The sequence below is a fragment of the Lucilia cuprina genome, chromosome 4 (genome assembly GCF_022045245.1).
Source record: "Lucilia cuprina isolate Lc7/37 chromosome 4, ASM2204524v1, whole genome shotgun sequence".
NCBI classification, from domain to species: Eukaryota; Metazoa; Arthropoda; class Insecta; order Diptera; family Calliphoridae; genus Lucilia; species Lucilia cuprina.
In genome coordinates this window covers 16540344-16567678 of record NC_060952.1, presented here as the reverse complement: position 1 = coordinate 16567678, position 27335 = coordinate 16540344, and the positions used below count along the sequence as shown (strand labels likewise).

The window sequence follows — 27335 nt, the reverse complement described above, 5'->3', positions numbered from 1 at the left end:
ACAATACCGCCATTGCCACCAGTAGCTTTAGCTTTATTGCCACTATTTGTTTTGCTACCACAACTACTACCACCTCTTTTATCCAGCAACATTTTGTTTTCTTTATTCTTTAAACTCTCACTACGCCACGTCTCCAGTCGTATGGTATGCGAGGGTGTTGTTAACAATGTCATAGTTTGTGGTGAACCACTAGAGCAACCACTCGTTCCCAATAAATGTAAATTTTGCATTGATGCTGATGTGGGTGTGGGAGTAGGCGCTAACAGCGCCTCATCCCTACATTATAAACTTTCTACTAACTGACTAGTACGACGCTGTGGATGATTGGCATTGAGGTAACTTTCAGAGTAAACACTCTTCGCACGATTGTCGTAACGCAAACTACTGCGTCGGATGTCAATGTCCAGTGGCATATGACGATCTTTCCACCAGTTACAGAACAGACACTGGAGTGTGTTGCGGAAAGCTTCTCTAAAGTCACGATTGAAATAAGCGTATATAAGGGGATTTAGGGTGGAGTTAAAGTAACCAATCCAAAACAAGATGGCTACAACTATGTCGGGTACTGTACAGGCATCACATAATGTGGTTATAGTGTACCTGGAAACGAAAAAAAAGATTTATTATCAATTTCTGAGAACCTGTTGGGTGCTTCAAAATTTATTTAATATTAAAAAATAATATTGTACATTTTAGTAAATTTTTATTATTTTTTTAAATATCCTTTTTGATGTGCTTTAAATTATTCAGTTTTGTGGTTTAAACACAAGTACATTTCTCAGTCATAAAATTGAAGAGAAAATATTTTATTTGAGTTTATAAAAATTTTTGAGTACTGCTTTAAAACACATTTATTGTTATATTTTTAATTTTTAATTTAATTTTTAACTAAAACATGCCTTTATTTGTTTACGTTCATATGTTCATTTATGTGCAAAAAGACTAAAATTATAAAAGGATTTTAAATTTACTAAATAAATTATGTTAAAAAAATGGTAAAAAATTATGATGACAAAAAAATTGTGGTGGCGGCTATTAAAATTGTGAAAATATTTATAATAAAGGCGTAAATTCATTTTATTATAATTATGAGAAATGCAACTGTTTAGTATAGCGTATATACCATGTATGTGTCTAACGATTAATATTTATACACTATTGTAACTACAGCGTCATAATCTGTTGACTATGTAACGACTATTGCCTATGGGCTATAACACCCAGACTATATTCAGTTTTTGTACTAAAATGACTACGACCTGCTGATTTCAGCTACTATAGTTTGTAGACTGTTTCGATGAAGATAATGTGACCAACTATATTGGCTTCGAAATTATAAAATATACCGATCATTTAGAATCCATCTGCCTGACCGGCTGACTGATTTTACATGTAAACCTTGTGCGCAATTTTCAAGGTATTTTAATAAAATAATTTACCAAACGTGTTTAATCACAGAGACAAGAGAATTGTGAAAATCGGTCTATTATTTTACTTTGATCCCATACAACAAAAAGTTTCTTTATGGAAAATAAATATTTTTTAAAATATACTAATAGTGTAGGGTATCATATGGTCGGCCATGCTTTACTATATATACTTTTCTATTTGTTTTAATATTCAAAATAAATTATTATTTATATATTACTTTATTTTAAAATACTTACCACAAAAAGAATGGCAGCCAACAGAGTATGAATGTACCCATAATTATACCTAAAGTTCTTGCAGCCTTGTGTTCTCGTTTCATTTTAATTAAATGTTTATCTTTCGTTGGTGTATGATCCTGTTCCACCTCATGCAGAGTTAAAGTCTTTGAAGAACCAGAACCGCTTAAAGCTTCACCTAATTTATGATAATAGATAATTTTATAATATTATAAATAGTTGTAAAAAATTACAACAAATGTTTTAATATAAAACATTAATACTTAAATTTTTTATCAGCATTTTCATGTTAAAAACTCATTTATTTAGATAAATTTAAAACATATACGAAAACATTGTAATTTTAATATTAATGTGTGCGAAAATATGTGTTATGTGTTTACTTAATATTTATTCTGTTTAATAATATAATTAATATAACTCATACGCTAGCAGAACTTTTTTCATGTTTATTTAATAATAAAAAAACTTTTACCATTAATATTAGAATTTTTGTTGTAATGTATTATACACATTGTTGCATGTTTCTATTTCGAGTTGCAAAAAAAAAACAACTTCTGACTAGTTCTTTATTAACGTTTTATCTTCTAAGTTGCAGGTTGTATAAAAACATATGTTTGTATTTAATATTCAGTAACTGTTCCATTAACACTATTTTACACCTTATCTTAATGTCCATAAACATGCTAAGTACACCTGTAGGCTAACAAAACTCTATGTCTGTTCACACACATAAATTACCTTAACATGTACGGAATCCATAGACAAACACTAGTATATGAAACTTTCTTATATGTGTATGTTTTCCATAGTTGTTATCTGGTGTTTTAAAACCCGCATTGAAGAAACTATTTTAGGAAATAAGTTTGTAGTAAAAAATGGAAAAATAATATTCTATAGAAGCCTATTAGAATGGAGGCTATATTTATTTTGTATTACATTGCGTGAAATTGGTTTATTGGCGATGAATAACGTTTGATATGGCGAATAAATAATAAAAAGGATATTAATAAATAATTTATGTACATAAAGTTGTATAAAAGTCTGCAAATTATTTAGCTTGCTTGTAGTCTAATTTCTATTAAGACTAAATTCTGAAGACTTTTCTTAATTCTTATAGTTTAATTTTAAGCAGAATTCAAGTATATTAAAACATAATTTAGTAATTTTCCGATAATTTGTTTTCATTTCGTGCTTTTTGATGGAAATTAATTATTCCAGTCATTTGACTTTACACCTGCATACAATACAATAAAAACTGTGCCTTTCTGCAGTTAACACCTTAGGCCAACATTTTGTCTCTTGCATTCTATTTTCCACCTCAATTTTAATTACACATTGTCGCAGACAAAAACAAAAATCAAATGAAATTGTGTTGAAAAAGTAGAAGAAAAATTCATGAATTTTTCAATAGTTTTTCTACTTACTTCCGGTTCCGGCAACAGTTGAATGTCGATGCATTAACATTGCATTACCATGACGCATCATCATTTGTTTCTCCTGACGATTTGCCTCACGAAATATTGCCAAATAGGTGAAAATCATAATGGTACACGGTATCCAAAATGATATTGAACTAGAGATGACACAATACGGTTTATTTACAATGAACTCACAGCGGTCCGGATGTAATTTCACGAAATTCTTATGATCATCGGTGGTATACCAACCAATAAAGATGGGCAGGAAGGATAGTAGAGCTGGCGAAATCCATGTATTGAGTATCATAATGCCAACAACGCGTTTTGTCATGCTAATCGGATACTTTAACGGCTTAACGATGGCATAGTATCTGAAAGATGCAAATGAGAGACAGAGTGAAAAAAATTAAAAAAAACAAGAATTAAACTGGTGCGATATATGGAAAATGTAGTATGGAGAAGATTTAAGTTAAAAATTAAAAAAAAAATATTATTGCCACATTTATGCGCACACACATACATACATTGGTAAATGTAAATTTATAGCTGATTTTAGTATAGTGGCCGTTTTGTGCATGTAGGTCTGTTGACTTAAGATGGTTTTGTATATGCTACATACGTACATGTATATGTGTATGTATCCTCTTTTACCTTTTGATAAATTTACTTCTTATTTGGTAATATGATGGCCCATTTGTTGGTTGAATGCTGTGTAACCATTTTCATTTCATTGCTCTATTCAATTTTTTCCTTCCCTATAAACCGTGAAGTGATATTGTAGCTACCCTTGACGTTTTTATATTCTGTGTGTTTTGTATGCATGTTTGCGAGGATTTGTGCATGAGTGTTTGTTTGGGTTTTATGCATTTATGCAATGACGATGCTGATGATGATGACTGTTTGATTGTATAACAATGTCATGAAATGGTTTTTATGTGTTACATGTATTTTCCTGCACTATAGTTAAAAATATAATAAAATAAAAAATAAAGCGTAAAAAATTTGCTTGCATTGAATAATATTATTTATTTAGAAGTTAGAGAATAATAATATGCATTCACAAAAATTCAATAAAACACCATTTTTTAGTGGATACGTTAATAAAAATTTTGTTACAGCTATAACTATTAAATTTGGAATAAAGATCGTAGTCTTTTAAGTTAAGACCTTAGTCCAAAGAGATCACGGTACATCCACTACATCGTATACATTACGGTAATCCAAGGGTTATGGTCACAATCAATGGTGTCCAAATTTCAATTGTTCCAATATGTTTATCAATTAAAGTTTTACCTCTCTCACTATTGACATTTAAAAGCAATTTTCATTGTTGTAGTATAGTGTGTGCAGTAGTTTAGCATTTCTAAATATATATTTTTTTCTCTCATGGACTTGAGATTTTCTATTTTTTCTTTCATAATAAACATTCGCAACTCCAACTAGCTTCTTCGTATTAGAGTGCATAATAAATGAAAGATTTCTTGAACAAATATCAAACATTTTACCAGCCAAAGAGATTTTCCAAATTCTACGTTATGCATTTGATGTTTATAAAAGATGCAGACCGGTACGGAAATGCCAAAGAAACGTTGGAATAGGAAATGGAAAATAAAAGTAAATGCAATGTAAACTGTTAATGGCTGCCATTTAAAGAAGAAATGAACGAAAAATGAAATGTTTGCAATTTTCATTTTCATTCATACGAAATGAAAATTGAGAAAAAAAATGTATATAAAACAAGAAAGAATATGTTTTCAATGAGGTTAAGTGGTAACACTTAAAATAAATACAAACACTCAACTTCAAACACTTACATACATATGTGTATCTGTATATACGATGTTTGCTGTTATATATATAAATATTTTCTTAGGGGTTTATTAATTAAATTCAGTTGAATTAAAGAGTGATTGAGTGAAGTCATACGTTGCATAAAGAAAACATACGCTCATGTTTCCATCCTGTTGCAAACATATATGCTTATTTTTTTTGGTAGCACGTATATTTTATATTTAAAAACTATAGATTTAAGTTTAACTTTATTATTTTATATATTTTTGCTTTTAATCAACATAACATTAACTTTATGTTATTGAGGGAAATTGTGTTTTATTGGCAGTGATTGAGTTCTAGTTATTCTTTCAAATCTTGCCATAATTTTTATAATTTCTGACAAACATCTTTAACAGCAATAACTTTTCAAAATTCAACATATAAGGTCCCCTTCAGAAAACGACTTAAAAGCTTTTAACTGTCTTTTAATAGGATTATAGCGATGAAATTCGACATAAAAATGTTTTGTGTTAAGCAAAATTACTGGCTTAAAAATACGATTAGGAGAGTAAATCTTCTCTCCCAATTTTATGGAAAATGTATCGGCAACTTCCCATACCCCTCATAAAATGATTTCAGAGCTAAATAATAGAACAAAAATGCGAATACTGCGACAAAATTGACATAACGAAGTTTATATAAAACAAACACTATCTACTGTCTAATTGACCCTACGCCTCAGAGAATTACATAACGTTAAAGTACAGCATAGGTATTCATTTTGAATCATGAATAACTTTTATATGAAAAAAAAAAATTGTCTTAAAATTTTTATGAGGATCTATCTATACGTAATGCCACATATATAATGCGATCTAAAAAAGGCGTCTTCAAAAAATTTTACAGAAACATAATTTTTCATTCCAAATTTGGTAAGGATTGCCCCTTTATTTCAAATGAAAATTTCGCAAAAATAAAAAAAAATGTTCTCATTAAGCTAAATACTCTGACATGCAAACTGATTAGCTCATTTGTGGAGTTAATGCATATCAGATGAATTCGTATGAATTTTGATTTAACTTATTGTTTCAACTTTTCAATTTATGCACATTTACCATGCAATTTATTTTATGTTTTTTGTCTATTAAGTATCGTAGCATGCGTTTCCGAATAAAAGTTTATGATGTACGTAAGTAGATATTTGCGATGGAAAATATTAAAACAAATAATACAAACTTTTTTTTAACGTCATTTACTTTTTGGTTAGTAGTTTAAGTGAATACTTTTTATTTTTGGGGTGAATAATAACATGATATCCTTAAAAAGGGGCTTCCTCGGTACACTCTACATATTTTAGACCCTATAGTTCACAAAGTATACATATTTGTTTCTATTGTTTAAAGGAATGTAATCGGATTAAAGGGATTATAATTTTGCAACAATCGAGAACATTAATCCTCTCCCCTATTTAATAGACACGCATTGCAATCATTACTTACCACCCCTGCTATTAATTTACATTATTTCTATCACTCAGAATATATTCCCATAATATTTAAAAATTATTTTCAATTTTCTAGAACACTTTCAAGAGTGCTTGATTAAAATTTGAACAAATTTTGCAAATAAAATTGTGAAATTGAATGTACTATATGAGAATATTAAAATGTACATGTGTATATATGTAAATTGTTAAATGAAAATGTGTGCATTTATGCATACAGATATTCATTTATAAATCTATTTTCTATATTTTCATTTGATAATAATTACCTATCGACTGATATACAGCATAAATGCAATATACTCGCTGTTGAAAAGTAGACATCCAAACTATTCCACAAATCGCATAGGAATGGACTGAAAAGCCAACTGTAAAGAGAAAAAAATAGATATAAAATTTTATTATTTGTAAAAACTGCAAATATTTATCAATTTTCTAAATTGCACGATGTTGATGGTGAAAACTATATGTGAGGTTTTGTTTTTATTTGGTTATTATATTGAAGTTTGTGGCAATTAAATTTAAAAACGCACACCTAAACGTATGATGCATGAAAAAATTTTTGGTTTGTCATAAAATTTTTGCAAACATACATTTTTATGATGTCTTAGTACTACTGCAATATTTATAGGTTTTTTAATGCTTAAAAATGCTAATTTTTGTTTATTGATTTAAATTTAAAATAAAACTTTTACTTAAGGCAATATAATTTAAATTAAAAATATAACAGTTTTAAAATGTGTCCTTAAGTAAGAGATAAAATTTAGTTTGAATTTTTTCATTTCTTTAAAGTAAAATAAAGCATTTATTCCTTCTTTTATTTATGTTTATTAAGTAATTAATTATTTAATAAGATTTTAATTTTCTATTTAATAAATTCATATCTGAAACTTTTGTGATAAATTTTCATTAACATATTTATCATGAACTTATTAAACTTTGTTCTCTATGCCTTTGTTGTTATTTTTCTATTTAACATTAACAATTTTAAACTAAAATTTTTACTTTTTATATAAAATATACATATGTATAATAAGTTTTATCTGTATTTGCAAATTAATTTAATTAGTCCATTAATAATGTGCACTGAAAATATAAATATTTTTTTCTTTTTTTACAGGTAAGGCTTATTTTGAATAATACTGAAAACCTACTGTAAAATCCTAGTTAATATTGTGAAAATCATATAAAGGTATTAGTTTATTACATATTAATTAAATATATTCAAAAAATGAAATTTCTATTTACAAAATTAAAACCTGGAACAAAGTAATGTTCAACATACGTCAGCGTGAATTTTAAAATTAAATTACATTGAAAATGGATAGGGTATAGTATATAAAAACATAGTAACGCACTTAACAGCCTTAGTTCGGTTTTAGTTTTAATTTTCTTAATTTCCCACCAAATTTGAAAATTTTTATAAATGTCATTTCTTTTTTCAAAATTTAATTGAAAACATTTTTCTAAAATGATTGATATTTGAATAAAATATAACATTAACTTCGTATTTGGACAAATAAAAAAATAAATATGTAATATATTTTTAAATTTTGACAAGAAATTATATTTAAAGTTTTATTCAAAAATTTGTTTAAAACAATGTAAGTGTTATTTTAAGGGAAATTATCTGCTTTTTATAAAATATTAAATACTTTTTTTGAAAAAGTGCTATATAAGTTGATACAATTAATTGGCTTAATTTTTTCCCCTAAAATAAACAATATTTATTCTCTATGGACAACAATTGCACCTCACTTGTGAATTTTTCATTTGTTTGTTAGGCTTTTACTTACATTAAAAAATAAAACAAGTAGGAAAGTATAGTCGGGCATGGCCGACCATATAATATCCTACACCATGAAAAACTTTAAACTTTTATGTTGAATTTTACCTTAATTCCAAAGTATTTAAGCAATTTATTGATAAAAAACAAAATTTTCTAAATGAGGCTTTATATAGGACAAATATGGGCCGATCGTCGGTATATTTGGGAAAAGGATATATTTTTAAATAACAGTTAGTATTGTTGAGTTTCATTGCGATACAAATGGTTACAAGTCAATTTTAGACGTTTAAGACATTTTCTGAAGGTGGGTTTGGGTCAAATAAGGACCGATCATTACGAAAATCTGCAGTATCATTTATACTTATATAGAACTTATTTGTGCCAATTTTTAGAGAGATAATAGAATGTTTGACGTAATTATGGCATAAAAAGTCCAAATCGGGAGGTACGGTTGTATGGGGGCTAGGGGAAATAATGGAACGATTTCAACCAATAGGCTTCGTCCCTGTTCCAAAAAAACATGCTTGGTCCAAATTTCATCAAATTATGTTGAAAATTGCGGCCTGTACCTTGCGCACAAGATTTACATGGATAACCAGACAGCCGGACGGACATGTCTTAATCGACTCAAAAAATTATTCTAAATCGATCAGTATGTTGTATGTTACAAACATCAGTACAAACGTATAATACCCTTCCCACTATAGTGGTGTAGGGTATAAAAATATTTATTTTTGGAATGATACTCAGTTGTCTACCTGCGATTGAAAATCCTGACCTCATTTTTGAAAAGAGAAAATATTTAATTTTATTCGAAATGGGTCCTAAAATTTCCGTATTTTTGAGCAGATTACGGGAAAAAATGCTTAATTTTTTTTAAGAATATTTTTGGTCCACAATTTGATTTTTAGTGGGTTGGAGAGGAATATTATTTTGCTTTTTATCGAAATAGATGTCAAAATTGTTGTAATTTATAGCTCATACAGAAAAATACAATATATATTTTATATTGTACGAATGTTTTAGAATAAGAGCTAAAGGTTTTATTAAAAAAAGAATATTACAAAAGGAAAAACCCTTTGGAATTTATACTCTTCACTTTTTCCATGAATATGTTGTTTATTTTAATTTGTGCAACAAAAAACTTTTTTTAATTCCACAATAAAAAATTCCTGTAAAGTTTAAAACTTATTTTGTTGGTTTTTGTTTTGGTTTTAATTTTATGTATATAAAAAAGACCTAAACAATTGAGGGAAATATGATTTTGTTGTTCATTTTAACAAGCGATATAAGCAGAATAAAGGAATTTTGTTAATTGTAAAATGCATATTAGACTGGTAGCAAAAACCTTCAGGAAAAATGAAAACGAAATGAAATTAACGTTATATGAAGATGTTTTTTTTTTCATTTTACACAAAAATAATTGCATTTTTGTGAATTTTTTTGTACTATCCATAATTATAGATAATTTAAAATAAAGTTTGATTAATTTTTAACTTAATATTATGCTGAAGATTAGCTTCAAATACGTTTTTCCACTTAGAAGAAATTTTTAAAATTTTAAATATTTTAAATGTTTTTGTTTACATCTTACTATCCAGCAAAAACTAGGTGATGACGTTGAATTGTAATTACTTACCTAACAACATACTTTTCAATGAATTCTCTACAAATCGTCTAGATTACATAGAAGTAGTATAATGAAGCCTTACTAATAATGTATTATATAAATACTTTCTATTTCATTGCATATTTTTTATGCTATTTATAACGACTACTTTTTTCAAATTACTTGTAAGCGATTGTTGTAAGTACGTGCCTCAAATAACATCAAGGTAATAAATGTTTTTGTTGGATATGTATATTCTTTACAATACGAAATCTATTCTATGCAAACTTTGATTTTTGAAAATGTGAAATTCTGATTAGATATTTTCTTAAAATATTCATAAGATATGTTTTGCACTTTTTTTATAATTTAAACTTTTTTAAATTTCCACAAAATTGTGAATGTGGTTTTCATTTAAAGCTCATGTAACTATAGCAGTTTCAAATAAGTTCAAGAAGGATTCTAAATAAAGTTCGAAAATATTACTATTTTCTTAAGAAAAAAAAACTATATATTATTAATATTCATACAATCGTGTGAATTCTCTTTTTTGGTTTTCATTAATTTTAAACATATTTAAAATTAAGAAAAACTAAATCATATATTTTGGCAACCATCTACTGTAGTGCAATATTATGCCAAAAATACATATTCAGCTGTTAACCAAACTTGTTTATATAAAAAGGAGTGAAGGATTTTAACTAATTTATGTGCATGCAAAATTCATAAACATTTCTAAAGTATACAACAAGAAAAACAATAACAACGTTTAACATTTTTGCACTAGATGGTAAAAGAGAAAAACAAAAACAACAGAACTAAACTTTAAGTAGACCAACCGAGCGTGTTAAACTTTTACAACTTTCTGCCAGTATTTATAAGTTGCAAACAAGTTAACCTTAAACGTTCTTTACAATTTTTACTCGCACAAGTAGCAGTAGTTTTGCCGAAAAAATCTTAATAATTCTTATACTCGTATTAGCATTTTATAAAAATCAGACAACAACATACAACTTTCTTTAGGTAGTTTTACTATTTTTAACTTATATCAATTTAGTTTTAGCATTAGTTTAAAGTCTTATTTGTGTATACTTATTTAAATATAATTATTTATTTAGTTATAATTTAAAGTCATTTTGCTGCTATATTGTAAAAATAAAAACATTTTTTCTATCATAAAATGATATAAATCCAATTAGTTTTTAGTTCTTTTATAAACCTTGTCACTCTTTACACTTTGAAAATATTAAAAGCCTAATTTATTTTAATTTTTTTTCTGATTGAAGCTTTTTGTCGTTCTTCTTTAAGAAACGTTTTTAATGCACTTTTATTTAATTAATTTAAAAGCGTATTTCTCCTACCTCTACTTTGTAGTTTTTTTGCCATTAAGTTATATTTGTTAACAACTCAAAAGGAACTACAAAAAAAAAACATAGAAAAAATATGCCATGACCAAGATATTTTTTCAATGTGAATCTCATTTTTTTTGCAACTTTACACTTTTTTTACAAACAACACTTACTTTGTAAAGTTTTTTTTTTTTAAGTATACGAAAGGACATTTCTTTTTTTTTTGCACTCAACATATGCATATTTACACTGTAACTATACTTGACTGTTACTAACATCATCTCAACGCATCAACCACATCATTGCTATCATCATGATCATAATAATCCTCATCATTGCCAACAGCATCTTCTACATCATACTCAATAACAGTGAAAAGTATACTTTTTCTTTTGCAGAAACAAAGGGAATGAAATGGAAACTACAAAAGGACCTTTAAATGCAATTCCAAATAAGCACAAAACCAAAAAAAAAGTTTTTTTTTAGATGACGACTGCTTTTGTTTGATTGAGTGTTTTAGAATGTGCTTAAGACTGTAAATGATTATTGTTGCTTTAGTGTAGATGTTTTTTTTTTATTGTGTAGGAGGTTTGCTTTGTTTGTTTAAGTTTTTTAGTATTTCAGTTACTAGAACACTTTAAAAAATTTAGTTCAGTATAAGTAAGTATATGTATGTATATTATGGTAGACAAATTTTTTATTTGTCTTAATTATCTCGTTGTTTGAAACCTAAGTGTACAATTCTGATTAAATTTTCAATTGATTCAATTATTTTTTTAATTGATTGAACAAGTGTTTCTCGTCTTCTTTTCTATTTTAGCTTTTTTATTTAAAATTTTTTGCTTGGAATATTTATAATTCATAAATAGTCAATAAAATTTTAGGCATAAAATTTTCAAGTTTTTTTGACAATATATGAAACACTTTATATGTTCAATAGTGTCCGACCGAACGTTCGGGTACGGGTTCGGAGTTCGGTAAAAAGTGAGGCCAATGTTTGGTGTTCGGCGAAATTTTGACCGAACACCGTACGCCGAGCTTTTTATAAAAAGTCTATTTATCATATTTTACATCATCAAAATGTTTTAAAAACGCTAAAAAATTTTTTACAGAAGTTATCATATATCCTGGCTGTACAATAAATTTCCGATATACGCCTTTTTAACTGTTCGTTTTTTCGACTGGTTTGAAAAACTGTTAACCAGTGACTAAAAAGCTAAGAAAAGAGAAACATTTAATTTGAATTATCTAGTTTCGATTATAAATCTTTGATTTCATTTGTAACATCGTAATTTTCTAGATCCTTAATCTCAAACGATCTTGACATCACCCTGGATTATAATATGATCATGTACAACAATATTATGATAAATACAATATCATGATGCGTGCTCTTACAGAGAATTATATCATTTTCAATAAATCGTTTAAAAACCAAATAAAAGTATTAAGATTAGTTATTAGTTATTAGAAAATTATCACTCTGGAATTCGGAATGAGTTGATTGTGTCAATCACAGTTGCTAATAAAGGCCCTCTTCAAAAAATCTTCCGGATGTTCATATTTTGGTTTTAAATGTTATAAATGCGTTTTTCGTTGAAGAAAAAAGTTCGTGTTCACCGAACTTTGAAAACCGAACAAAGTTCGTGTCCGGCCGAACTTTCAAATTTATCGAAGTTCAGGATCGGTATTTTGTATATTATGACAATAAAGTGATAATTTTTGTAAATGCTAAACACATTGTAAAAGGTCGAGTATTCCTTTAACGTTGTATATAATCAAGTATAATCGAGTATTTTGATTGTTTCAATTACAATTATTGAACTTAATTGTTCTGCTTAATTCGTTATTTGGAAAAAATTTTTATTTTTTTTACAAATTTGGTAATTGATATCATCATGAGGAGGATATTACATTTTGTTCTCATAAATGGTGTAGAGTATTATATGGTCAGCCACGCTCGACTATAAATCCGATTTGCTTTACTCGCAGCGTGAGCGTAATAAATGTTATTGTCCTGCTATTAAAACAAATGTATGAATAAATTTCTTGTTTTCCTTTCTTGTGCCCTACATAACTATAGTGGGGTAGTATGGATTACTGTTAAGGTATGTAACGCACAGATATATTGGTTCAAGGAATCATTCATTAAATCAATAGAGATATGATAGTCTGTCCGTCCATGTAAGTTTGTAATCAAACTTATTTACAATAAAATTTGGCACATAGGTTCTCCTGTGAATCAAGGACGATTAGGTGAACCCCTATTTGGGATTTGTGGTAAAGACCAACACAAATATTACCTGGAGCTTACTTAATTCCCTTATAAAGACTAGTATTGTAACGAAATAGTAGAGTGTCATATAATTGGACATGGCCGAACACTTCATATTTGTTGTTTTTGTATTTCAGTAAAAAATATTGTGTAAAAAATTGCATTGTAACTAAGACATTGAGTGCAGTGTATGACAAAGAATTAATGGTTTACCTTGACAATACAGTGAGGTGCAAAATGGTGTTAGCATTTACTTGAATAGAAATTTTGTCACATAAAAAAGTCGTAAAAATTATATTATATACTATGTATGTATATTTTGTTAACATTTTAACACCTCGAAAGTTTTATTTAGCTATTTTTTTTGTTTGACTTATTTTACTATCATAAAAATCTGCATAAAAATAACTGTCAATAGTCCATGCATAGGAAATTTGTTTTCTACCATGGATGGATTTTATAGTTTGTAGGTACATAAATTCTATACAGTTGCTTGTGTTTCATGCATGATAGTACCGTAGGAAAAAATTTATGTACATTCATTCACTTATTTCGCAATTGTTTACGACTGCATTTTTTGTTGTATATACTTAAGTGTGTACATTAGGGTGGAATTAAACTATGTGTTTAAATTTTAATTTTTTTAGATTTTAAATGTTATTTGTATGAATATATTATTGTTTACGAAATATATGTATACATATATACATACCTACAACATATTTTCTCCAAAAGAAAACCTTTTCATACAAGTTTAAAATATACACTTACATAATTCACATGTCTACTACATGTATGTATTATTTAAGGAATGAATAAATTCATTCATATATTCGTTTGCAACATTTTTAACTTTTACAGTTTTGCTTATGTGTTTTTTCATTTTTTGATTAACAACATCATTCTTGTTTTTCTTTTCCTTTTACGTATTTGAAATTCTTAAACTTTTTTATATCCATAGTGTATGTTCTTACATATTTCTTTTTTGTTTAACTGTCAACATTTGAATCAGATTCTTAATCATTTTAATTTTCAGATTTTTGTCCAGCATGTCTGAATGTGCTAATAAAATGCAATGGAAATACACTTAGTATTCATAGCCAACCGGAACCGAGTGGAAATTTATTAAAACAATGAAATGCTTTACAAAAAAATTGTAAAAATTGTATTTTTATCATGTTCTTAAAATTCCAAAAACTATATTCCAGAAGTACTATTACTTTTGTATAAATGTTCTGATTTTTTCCCACAATTTTTATATTCCTTTGACACTTATGGTTTTACTGCTTAATTACTTTGAGTATTTTTAATTTATCTCTCTATGCTTAAATGAAAAATTATACAATGTAATGGTATTCCCAAATTAGTCATTATTATGTACAATTCACAACACTTCCATTTGTTGTTTTTATACCAAATACCAGTATAGAGAAAAAAAGTAGGTATTATGCTTTTTTGTGTTAGTAACATCTAATAATTTAGAACTCACACCCTTCTTAAAGTCATAATTACTATGGGAATCGATTAAGTCATATCTGCCTGTTCATGCATGTATCTATAAACCCTTTAAATGGACTCTTCCAAACCCGTTAATGGTATTAATACATTAATACAGATTTTGTAATAAACTTCAATAAAAAAAGTATATTTTTTATTTTATATTTTTACATTCATTTTGTCACATTTTTAATCAGGATCATTTTTCCACAAAATTTATACTTCCCAGCAATAACTTACATTGAAAAATTCACTTGCACAATAGAAGAGTTTCATTTTAAATTTAAGATATTTTGTCATTGCCAACAATTCTATAAAATTTTGTCAAAACGTAAAGGCTCGCCTGCTAATAAGCATTTGTTTTTGTGAAAGAAAGTAGTGTACGAGGATATACGCACTGCGTTTAAATATGTTATTATTTGTAAGTCATTACAAAATTTCTTATGAGTAATGCAAAAATTCGTTTGTGCAAAAAAATCTATATAATGTCTACATAAAATCATTAGTACATAGATATATGAACATATACACATATGTACTCACTTATACGACTAAATGTTTATATGGAATGTAAATATTTATGTGCAATTCTTAAATTATATAGACATATAATGTATGTATGTAAGTTTAATAGTGCATTATAATGTGTAGGTATGTATATTTACATTACTTACCGTCCTGTTACTTGTACACTAAAGTTAAATGTCATGGCCATTATGGCGACCATAATATCAGCCATGGCTAACGAGACTACAAAATAATTCGTTATGATTCTGTAAAGAGACAAAAAGATAGAAAAAATTCATTCAAAACTGAGAACAAGAGTTGGAAACAAAAAGGTTAAAAAATGTAAAGAATGGAGGACATATACTACTTTGTATATCTAACGTTTTATATACGTTTTAGTAAAAGGTTTTTATTAAATAGAATTTTTCTATTTTGTATTTTTCCTTTTGTGGGTCAAATGCCATTTCACATCAAATATTCATATAGTCATTTATGCTAGAAATGTGCTATTTGTTGTCATGAGTTCTAGTATGTATTATTATATATATTTTTTTTCATAAATATAGATAAAAGGCAAACGTTTAAGTTTACTTAATGACTATAAATTTTAACATAAATGCAAATTTATTGCTTTATTAATCCTTTGATGTTTATGATCAAAGGTATACTTTCATTTTTATTAAATTTATTAGAATAACTAAAGGGTCTTATATAAAATTTGTAATTGTAATTAGAAACTATATGGTATAAAATTTATAAGTTTTTGTTCAAATTTGTATTTATTTTATAAAATTTAAAAACATTTGGCAAGAATAATTCCATAAATAATACATTTTTGTAATCTTAAATTAATGTAAAATTAAAATTTATAAACTGAAATTTTATCAATAACTCTTTATAAAAAACGTTTTTATGAATTATATAGCTTACCCTTACTCATAAATTAACCATTTTTTTATAAATCGGAAGACATCGATTTCAAAAGTTGGTTCACTTAACGTGAAATGCCTCAAATATAAAATATATCGAAAATTTTTAATAATAAAAATTTTTACCAACAAAAAAATAAAAATAAAAATAAAAATATTGAAAGAAAACGTTTGGAATATATTCTTCTAGAAAAAATTATAAAATTTAATTTAATAATTTGTCACAGATTTTTTTAATGAAAAAGTATTGAAGTTTTTATACAATTTAATTACTATTAGATTTTCTATAAAAAATATTTTATACAATTTTCTGTAAAAATGCTAATAGAACATTTTCCAATAAAAAAAATATTCAAAAAATTCAAAAAATGTGAATAAAATTACAAGTTGTACATTTCATTGAGAGAATGATACAAATAATTTCAAATACTTCTACTAAATAATTATTTCTTTAAGTAAACAATTAATCATGATCATTAGAAATAAGTTTAATCTTGTTGGAAATAAAGAGAGAAAGAGAGCAATTTATGGTAGAAAAAATTATTTAAATACTTTTCATCATTCTGCTACAAATTATTTACTGACCGAAAGTTCTACTAAATTGCAATGGTTGATGATGGTGTGATTTAGATGTTATTTTCAACGGTATAATGAAATAGGAAAAAAAAGCTTTTTGCGAAAAAAGCACTTAAACTCAGAACAGCAACAGCCAAATGTCTATTGTTTGCAATGGTGTCGTTTAAAAGGAACACTTTTCATTTTTTATTTCTTTCATTTTTCTTATAATTTTCTCCTCCTCTATAAACAAGATAATGACAGATAATGTTTTTCACTATTGCCTTGAAAATCTTCAAATAAAAAGCATTTTTCTTTTGTTCTAGCAAAATAGTAAGTGTGGAAAATGTCTTATTTTCCACTGTTTTGTTAGTTGAACAACTAAAGTAACAATGGAAATCCTGTAATATTTAAACGTTTTTCATTTCTTTTTTCACACTACTTATTTTTTATTTATATTTCTTTGAGTAATTTTATTTCTTTTTCGGTTAATAAGCCCACTTACCAGGTAAAACATTTAAAAATGTTTTGATGTTTTAAAGTAACGAAGAAAAAATATTTTTATTACACCTTTAAAGTAAAAGAAGGATTTTCTTTATTTTATTTTTCAGCGTGTTTTTATCTGTTGTTGTTGGATTTTATGCTTAATAATTTATTTTAATGTTAGCAAACATGTTAAGCAACCATAATCAACATTAATTATCAAAGTTTGTTGCTGTATTGTTGCCATTTTATAAACAAATTTGTTGAAAGAGCCTTTCGAAAAACAGAAGCCCATAATTTCATTCAGATTTATTAACTGAAGTTTTATTGGCCGTAGTTGCGTATGCGTAATATTATAAATTTATAACTCATACAACTTTTGCAAACAATGTTATTATAAAAATGAACATTTATTGCAATATTTGTGTACTGCCTTTGTTAAAATATGCTTAAATATTTGCTAAATTGCTTTTTAAATGTTTCCCGTAGTATAGAGAAAAGTAATTTGTTAAAAATTCCTTTAAAAAAAGGACATAAAACAAAGTATATTTATGGGTTGTTGAAGCAGAAAATTTATTGTGGCCGATTTTATTGTCTTTGTTAAAGAATGCAACCTTCAGTAGGTGCTTGTTAAAGTACTCGTATAGGTTTATAGACAAAATTAGCAAAAATAAAATCAAAAATTATATTTTAGAAATTTAAAGTTTATTTTATTTCAATTTACTTATTTATTTAAATTTTCGCTAAGCTCCAACAAAATTTTGAGAACTCTAGCTGTTATATTATACCAATTATAATTTTAAGCGAACTATCCAGTTACTTTTACTTCCCTTTTTTTAAAAAAAATGTTCATATGACTGCCAAAATTGTTCGTGAAAAATTTTCATTCACTTGAAAGAAGAAATGTTAGTATATAGTTATTTTTGCCTATTTGATAGAAGTCAAACTATCAAAATCCTTGTGAAGCGATCACAATTAGCATAATAGAAGGAGAAGTGTAGGTCGAGACAAAGGAGGGGGTTTCCACCAAAATCCCCAAAAACACACCTGACTAATCTTTAATATCGGGGATAATACCGAGATTAGCATTCCCATTCTTTCCTAAGGCAGATTTCTCATCCATCAGTCGCAGAACCACAATAATTGATAAATGGCCATCAACTACTTGTAGCATTTGCTACATCTTGCTAGTGTTCCTTCAATCAAGGAGAACATTCCAATTACATCAATTCCATAGTTCTAAGCCATCAAATATGAACTACGTGAATCGTAAACGACGGGTTCTGTTTTCCAGACATTGGATAAACCAACATTTCTCTTCTCCCGATTTTACCTTAAAATAAATGTAGCTAAGTGGATCCCGAACAAACCTCAACGCGCTGACAAAGTCTTAAGGTCAACTGGATTTTCGTAGTACCAGATCTGGTTTTATCGTATGTAAAATCATACCAAGGAAAGACCTTGGAAATATTTGGTCTATTGAATGAGGTATTGGTAACAGATGAAGACTTCATAAGCCTGCTTATGGTATTTATATGAAACAGAGCCAGAACAACTGGTTACGTATGTTTGAGGCTGTGTATTGTTATTGCCAAAATCAGAAATAGAGTATTGTGCGTAAAAAATTAAAATTAAATTTAAATTAAAGAAATTATTTGTAAATTAAGCATGTAGAGCCTGGAGCAATAGGTATTTCTTTAGGATTTTCTGTGATATTTCATTTTAACGAAGAGTTTTTAATATAACTGTATTTATAGAAAAATTTTTTAAAGTTTTTTTGCTTTAAATTTGTTAAAAAATATAAAGAAAATTTTACAAAAAAAAAATTTAATTTATCTTTGTTAAATGTTGTTCTCATTGAAGAAACATTTATACAAAATGTTTATTTTATAGAAAACTTTTAATAGAATTTTAGTTTTATTGAAAATTATCGTGAAAAATTTATATTTTTAAAGTATACTAAATAAAATTTGTTTCTTAATATATATTTTTTTAAATTTTTGTTCATAGATCCTTTTCGATTTAATTTTTATTTTTATAAAATTGTTTCATAATTCATTTGTTTAGAAAACCAATCATCCCTTTAAGGTTATTTTTTTACTTAAATCCACTTTAAATTTTATATTTTATTTACAATCTACTTCTCTTGTTTCTTAATTTCCATTTTCTTTAATGTTCGAGAAATTATCTCTGAAAAAAGCTGCCTAATCCAATAAACATACAAATATAATCAACGCGTGTATAATAAAATATAAAAAAAACCACAACAGCAAAAAAAATGTTATATTTTTCCAAAATAAAATTATACAAAATAAAAGAAAAAAACCTTCAAAAGTTAGCAAGGTGTCATACTGTCTGTTGTTGATTCCATCTATTGAAATCCATAAAATGTTATTTTTTTTCTCCTTCATAATTTTATGGTATTTTCTTCAAACTTATCAGTCTGGTAAGAAAACAAGATGGTTCTTCTTATTCCTTTTTACTCTCTTTTCTTCTTACTTTATGTTTTTGTTGTGTTAAATGGTATTTAAGTGCAAATGTACCTTAAATGTTATCATCATTGTCGAAGCTCTAAATATTTTAAAAATTTATTCATTTTTGCCTTAAAGGAATTTAATAAAAAAAATATTTTTCTTTTTTTCCATATAGAGGTATTTTAGTATTTTGTTTTAACGTTTATGTGTTTATAAGGTTTTTCAATAATATTTTGTTTAAATATGTAAAAGTTGAAGAGGAAACATCAATATCAGATGTGAAAAACTGATAGAAGGTGTAATATATCGATTATAATTCATTTGCCTTTTTAATATGCACAAATATAAGCTTATGAAGGAAATTCATAGACAAAATTTTATTTTTTTAAATATATTCTTTGCTTATGAAGTGTTAAGTATAATTTGAAGTCTTAATTGTGATTAAAAATTTGTTTTAAATTTTGTTTTTGTTTTTAATAAAGAGTTTTTTATGGATTTAAAGTAAAATCAACCAATATTTTTTTACTTTGAATACAATAGGAAAATAGACTAGAAGATAATAATTAAAAATTGTATAGAATCTAAGTAGTTAAAAAGATTCCTTTATGTTAAGTTATGTTTTTAAAATGTTCTATAAACTACGTATTTTTAATTTAAAATACAAAAAAATTATACTGTCGAAATTTAATTAAAAGAAATAAACAAAAAGCAAATAACAATTCCTACAATTATGAGTCCCATTAGTCCCAACAAAAAACAATACAAAATTGATTAAACTTTTTTTGCTTCGGCTAAATAAAAAAACTTTCACTATGCAATTGTTAAAAAAGAGAAAATTTGAATAAATTTTCTATAATCTACTTTAATTAAATAGCAGAGAAAATTAAACCACTGAACTAAAAAACCCAAAAAAAAACTTTTTTGTATAAATTCACTTAACATTTCAGCGCTATCATACACACCTCTTGTTTAAAAAATTTTACGAAAACAGTTTAAAATGTTAATTTGTATGTACATACAAAATGTTATGAAAACTTTTTTCGTGTTAAAATTTCATTCATTTTTGTCACGCTGTTGTCCGTTAGAACTTTTTTACATAATTGTTGTAAATTGATGTACACGACGAATTTTACGTTGCTGATTTATTTTTTTAGTTTACTTTTATACAAACATGCAAAATCAGCCACAGTGGGATGAATTAACACAATATTTTACTTAAAATAATTGATAAGTTTTTTAACCTTCACCACTATAGTAGGAAAATTATAATATATTTGTGCTGAAGTCTCTAATTCATAGATGACTCTACATTTATCTTTTGGTGTATTAATTGGTTTTGATTTGAATTCAGAATCATAGAAGAAAAACCCATAGAAAATTCAATTATTTTGTCTCTTCTTCCTTAATTTTCTTATAAATCCTACACGACAATAAACGAAGTACTTCCAAATGAAAAACATTTAGCAGTTATAAAGTGTAAAGTGAATCTTTTTACCTTCTGTGGAAGAAATCTTAAATGACTTTCGAAATAGCAAAAAGTACTTAAATTTTTATGAATTAAAAAATTTATTTTTTTGATTTCTCTATTAAATGTATCTAATTATCATATTAATGTTAATAAATTCTATTTCATCTTCGCTTTTTTTTGCTGGTCTATCTTTAACATGGAATTTGTCAAAAATATCTTTTATATAAACTTAAATTTTCTTTTTAAAGAAAATGTTGAAGAAAATTTATAATTATTGGAAATTATCGATATCACATTTTATAGAGTATATTTTCATTCTTAGAAAATTTTATTGTAGAGAATTTTTATATTACATTCATTCTATAAAAAATTTCCAATCAATTTTATTTTTTTTTTGTATATCTTTTTCTTTATCTTTTTATACGTAGTAAATTTTTCATAAATTGTCTGTTTTTAGAAAATTTTCATTATATTTAGTGGATGGATTGGATAATAATTACACGTAATAAATATGAAAACGTTAATTGTTTTCAATAATATGTTATAGCGATTCAGAATAATAAAATTTAAAAAATCATTAAAATCTGGGTTAAGGTATTTTCAAATAAATTAAATACCAATTAGTAAATATTTTTAAGGATTATCAGCGCATTTTTAGAAAATACTCTAATAATTAAACAAATATTTTATTGCAATTTCTTTCCAAACTTAAAATTTTGCAAATAGAACTATATTAATATCTCAGTCGGTTTGGAAAATATAATCAGTTAAAATAGCTTTCTCGTATATTTTAATATCGAATATACAATACAGTATTTAATTTAATTTTAATTATATGTCATTATTATGCATGAATTCATAGTGAATGTGTCTAAATTGCTAAAAATTATGCTGTATATGTTAATTTATTTTTGAGGTTATGAAATCTGTATTTAGATCGTAAAATTGTATATCCTTAAAATATTTTAATGAGCACCGGATTTTGCATAATACAAAAAGAAACCATTTATTTGACACTAATATTTCCACAAATCATATGGCGCTGTAGTTGTCGGAAAACAATTTTTTTTAGATAAATGCTGCTAGAACCTCTTAAAAAGAATACTTTTTATTTTTCTTTCGCAATATCTATTCAATCCATCAATATAACTTAAAAATACAAAAAAAAAAAGAAAATTAAATTTTGGAAAAATTTAAAATTATTATAAAAAGTTTGAATTTACAAATTTTTTAATGCGCATTTGAGCCGAAAGTCAAATTACATCTGTATTCGTAAATAGCTTTGAATGTCAAATTAAAAAATGTCACCTATTCATCGCAAGTTTGTAAAGGTCCTATTCTGTCCTTAGATCTATGACATCAACAAGATATATCTTAAATTGCGTGAAATTTCTACACTTATTAAGTACCGTTTAAATTTCATTTGTTACATTTGTTTACAACCGTATATATTTCCAACTAAAAGTATTTATGAATTTATTACAAGGCTTTTTAAATGTTTAAAGTATTCTGACTCTTTTTTATAAAGGATGGCTCTATAAGTTATGTACTAAGAGTACAGTACAAGTATTTTTGGAATTTTTAAATGTTTTTAAAGTTGATTGATAATAAGATGCCAATGGTCTAAAACTATGGACATACATACATGTGTTTTGGTATATTATACCGAAATGTATCAAAATATTTACCTATTTTAAAAGATTAACGCAAATACGTGGCATTTTAATTCAGTTTCATCGATTCTTAAAAATACTTGATTTTGCTCATATACGTCATAATAGTAATTACGACGACCAATAACGGACATACAATTTTATTGCCAGAAAAGGATTAGGATTAATGATGAGCCGATTTACATAAAATTTTAAATAACACTTTTTTGATCCTTTTTGTGTCTAATTTCATTCAAAATTTTTTTTACAATATGTTAAATCAGGATTTGTTCTTAATTTCATTGCAACAGTGATACTTTAAGCCAGATATGAGATTTAAGGTTATTTTTTGAAAGGGACTAATTATGAACGTTTAAGTCCTGTTGTAATGTGTTGTTAAAAAGGGTTCCTTACCAATATATTAAATAGGGGGATTTATATTCTTATAAATCTAGCCAAGACTAGACTAATTTAACCAAATAACTTCCGTAAAACAAAACTATAATATATTTCCCATTTGTGAAGAGAATCCTTATTGTTTGTTGAAAATTTCAGTATTCTTGTTCCTACTGTGTGGCATATACAGACGTACAGACATCGTCTTATAATTTAATAATAACTCAGAATATGATTAAAATTTTTTGGGTCTAGGACCAATATTTTGATGTAATTTCTATAAATCATAATAATTTTTTTTAAAAAAAATTTTATTTTTTTTTACTAATTAAAAAGCTTCTGATAAAATATTTTCCCTCATTATCATTTATTATACATTGTTTGACGTACTATTTCTATAAAGACTAAATTTCTACTGTTCATAATTTTGTTGGTTTATTTGTATTACCTTAAACCATTAATGACAAACATTAAACGTATTTAATTTGTTTTTGTTTTTTTTTTCATTGTGCAAAAATTGTCTTTCCAAAAAAAAAAAAAAAGGACAACAAAAATTACACAATAAATTATGGTTCTTAATGAAAGTGGTTTTATACTTCCTATAAAAACATAAAATTTACCTCATGACACATGCATAAATTCATTTATTTTAAATGACTTTAACCTTGTCAATGGATGGCTACCGTTTGGAGGCGACAACTGGAAATTGCCTCAATAGAAATAAAGAAAATAAAAAAATAATAATAAAAACCGAAACAAATAATTGCCAAATTTGTATGCAAAAATAACAAAAAGTCTGGCAAAATTGTAGTTAATTATTTTTTGTTGTTTTTTATTTAATTTAAATTTTAAATGTAATCTTAAAAAACACATTTTTTTGCTATTCGTTATCATTATTTTTTATTTCTATTGCCCTTTCAGCATATTATTTTTTTATAATTTAATTACAATTTGTTTAGTTTAACTGTTTGTTGAACTGTTGTTGTATTTTTGCTGACATTCGTAATTATCATTTTAATTGTCATGTCAGTATTTATTTTTATACTTTTTGTTTTTGGCTTTTATTTGTCATTCATAATTTCAAATATTTTTTTAATTTATTATTTAAATGTATTTTTAATTGGACAATAATGAATGAGTTGGGTATTAAATATTAGATTAGTAATAATAAAAAATGCATACATATTCAATATATTAATTGTTTTTTTTTTTTTTTTGTAATTTTTGCTGTTGTCTCTGTCTGGTCATTTTGCCATTAAATTGCACGTTGCAGTAATAATTAATTATGAATTTAATATTTTTTTGAGGTGAGATAATTGAAGTAATATACATTGTTAGAATTTCAAATGAATGTTTTAGTTGTTGTAATAAAAAGAAAAATAATATATACATATAGACATTGTTTTGCAATTGAAATTATTTAAAAAATGTAAATTTTTTTGATTTGTTCATTTCTGGAACATGTCCTCTACCTCTTCGCATTGAAATTACAATTGGATATGTACTTTCAACAGTAATATTTAAGGAAACTTCATTATCAAATTTATAAAAAATATATTTTCTTTCTAAAATTTTTTGATAAATTTTATTTTAACAAATAATTTTCCATCATTTTTTTTTAGAAAAATTTCCATCAATTGTCTTTTTATATAAATTTTTTGATTCATTTTTTAAAGACAATTTTCGATACCATTTGTTTTTATTGGAAATTTTCGTTATCTTTTCTTTCTATAGAATATTTTCGATCAATTTCCTTTCAATATTTAATTTTCGACCAATTTCTTTTTATAGAAATTTCCGATAAATTTTCTTTTTATAAAAATTTCCGATAAATTTTCTTTTTGTAAAAATTTCCAATAAATTTTCTTTTTGTAAAAATTTCCGATAAATTTTCTTCTTGTAAAAATTTCCGATAAATTTTCTTTTTATAGAAAATTTCCGATAAATTCTATTTTTATAGGAAATTTTTGATTTGAATTTTTCCACCAAATATCTTTTTAAAAACATTTTGAATCATTTTTTATTTTTTAATAAAATTTTCAATAATTTTTTATTATAGAAAATTTCAGATTATTTTTATAGAAAATTTGTATAAATTTTCTTCTATAGAAAATTTTTAATCAATTTTTTATGGAAAATTTTCAATCAATTTTTTATGACAAATTTTCTTCAATTTTCAATAATTTTTTTTCAATAAATTTTCTTGAATAGAAAATTTTAAATAATTTTAATCAATTTTTTTTATTAAAAATTTTCATTCAATTTTTTTATGGAAAATTTTCAATCAATGTCTTTATAAAAAACTTTCAAAAAATTTTCTTGAATAGAAAATGTTTAATACATTTTTTCTTAATAAACAATTCGATCAAATTCTGTTAATAGAAACATTTTTGCATTATAGCAAATTTTCTGTTAACTAACTTTAGTATCAACATCAATATTTAGGAAGAAAAATGAGCGGACTAGCAATAGGGGGCGTGATTCCTCTCACATGAGTTTAAAAAAAGAAAAATATTGAAGATTGAATTTTAGACCTTTAACATTCATATGAATATTTATGAAAAAATGGTCGGAATTTTATAAGGGTACCTCTCATAAGAATTTAATATACAAATTTTAATATCTGAGACACCAAAATGTTGCACTAAATACTGATTAGATCTTAGAGTCTTAGTACCTCCCATATAAATTAAAAAATTCGTTTATCTGGGTAACTAATGGAGCTAGAATCTTAAAATTTTGTTCGAAAAATTTCAATATCGATTTGAACATTGAAATATAATACAAAAATTCGTATATCTAGGACACCGTTGGAACTAGAATCTTCAATCTTCTGACTTGACTTTTTTGGTTAAGTATTTTTTTGGGTTAAAATATTTAACTAGCATTTTAGTTCTTTTTCATTTACATACTTTTTCTACTTATAAGAAATTTATTTAAAATAAAAAATCAACTTACCTTAATTTTCTAACACGCATCACAGAAATAATAACAAGTAAATTTCCAAAAATGGCGGCAATTATTATAAATAACATGACAAAAGCTTTCAAAGCTAAAATAGCATCATCAAACCAATCACCATCGGAATCCGTGCCGCCGCCACCATCATCATCTAGTAATAGTGTTGTGTTAGCTGTTGAAGCTGCTGCAGCAGCGGAAGCTAAAGCAGATGTGGCAGTGGAAATGACTGAATTATGCAGTAAATGTGCTGTGGTTGCATTCGGTTCCATTTGGGCTAAAGTGCCATCCAACACCGCCATGGGATACTGTAGTGAACTATCGATCGATAATGACGGTGGTATGTGTGTAACGGCAGGTGATGACGATGATGCTGATGAGTATGATGATGCACCAGCAACTTCATATGAAGAGGAAGCTGTAGCGGTGGTAGCATTTGTCGTTTGCAATAGGGCTGCGGCAATGGCAGCTGTAAATGATGTAGTCGTTGTTGCAAATGTAGTTGTAATTAGTGGTCGTGGTTGTCTTTGTTGTTGTTTTTGTGGTGACGTTGGTGGTTGTTGTGTCGTTGTCTTTGTTGTTGCAACTGCAGTTGTTTGTGTTTCTGTTATAACGTATGGTCTTTGCCGCCTCGTTTTTCTTAAAACATTATTATGTTTTAATGACTTTTTTGCAATTGTTGAATTAGCATTTAAAGTTGTTGCTGTTGGATTTGCTGGTGTTGCTAGCTGTTCTTGTGGCGCTGGAACTGCATTTAGAATTGTTGTTGCTGCAGTACTGGCTGCTGCTGTTTCGTTTGTATCCTCTATTGTTGCTGCTGGTATTGCTGTTACATTTGTACGTGATGTTGTTAATTGGTTTGACGTTGTGTTAGTTGTTGGTTTTATTGTGGTTTTTGTAGACATTACAAATATATTTTTATTAAAAAAATGAATTTACTTTGTATGATACTTGATTTTTTACTTTTCTTTTTAAATAAATTTACTTTAAATCTTTTATTTCTCTCTCACTTAAGCAATTTTCTTAAGA

General features: G+C 26.1%; 1 protein-coding gene across 1 annotated transcript; it reads right to left on the bottom strand.

The window, feature by feature from the left end:
* Positions 1-281: 281 nt before the first annotated feature.
* LOC111676146 (octopamine receptor beta-2R) lies at positions 282-27335 on the bottom strand. Its single transcript, XM_023437042.2, has 6 exons — positions 26307-27335; positions 15559-15657; positions 6635-6733; positions 3095-3459; positions 1668-1845; positions 282-600 (listed from the first exon to the last, which is right to left on the bottom strand). Exons 1-6 carry the CDS (start codon positions 27209-27211, stop codon positions 282-284), a joined length of 1965 nt encoding a protein of 654 aa, XP_023292810.2. The 5' UTR covers positions 27212-27335.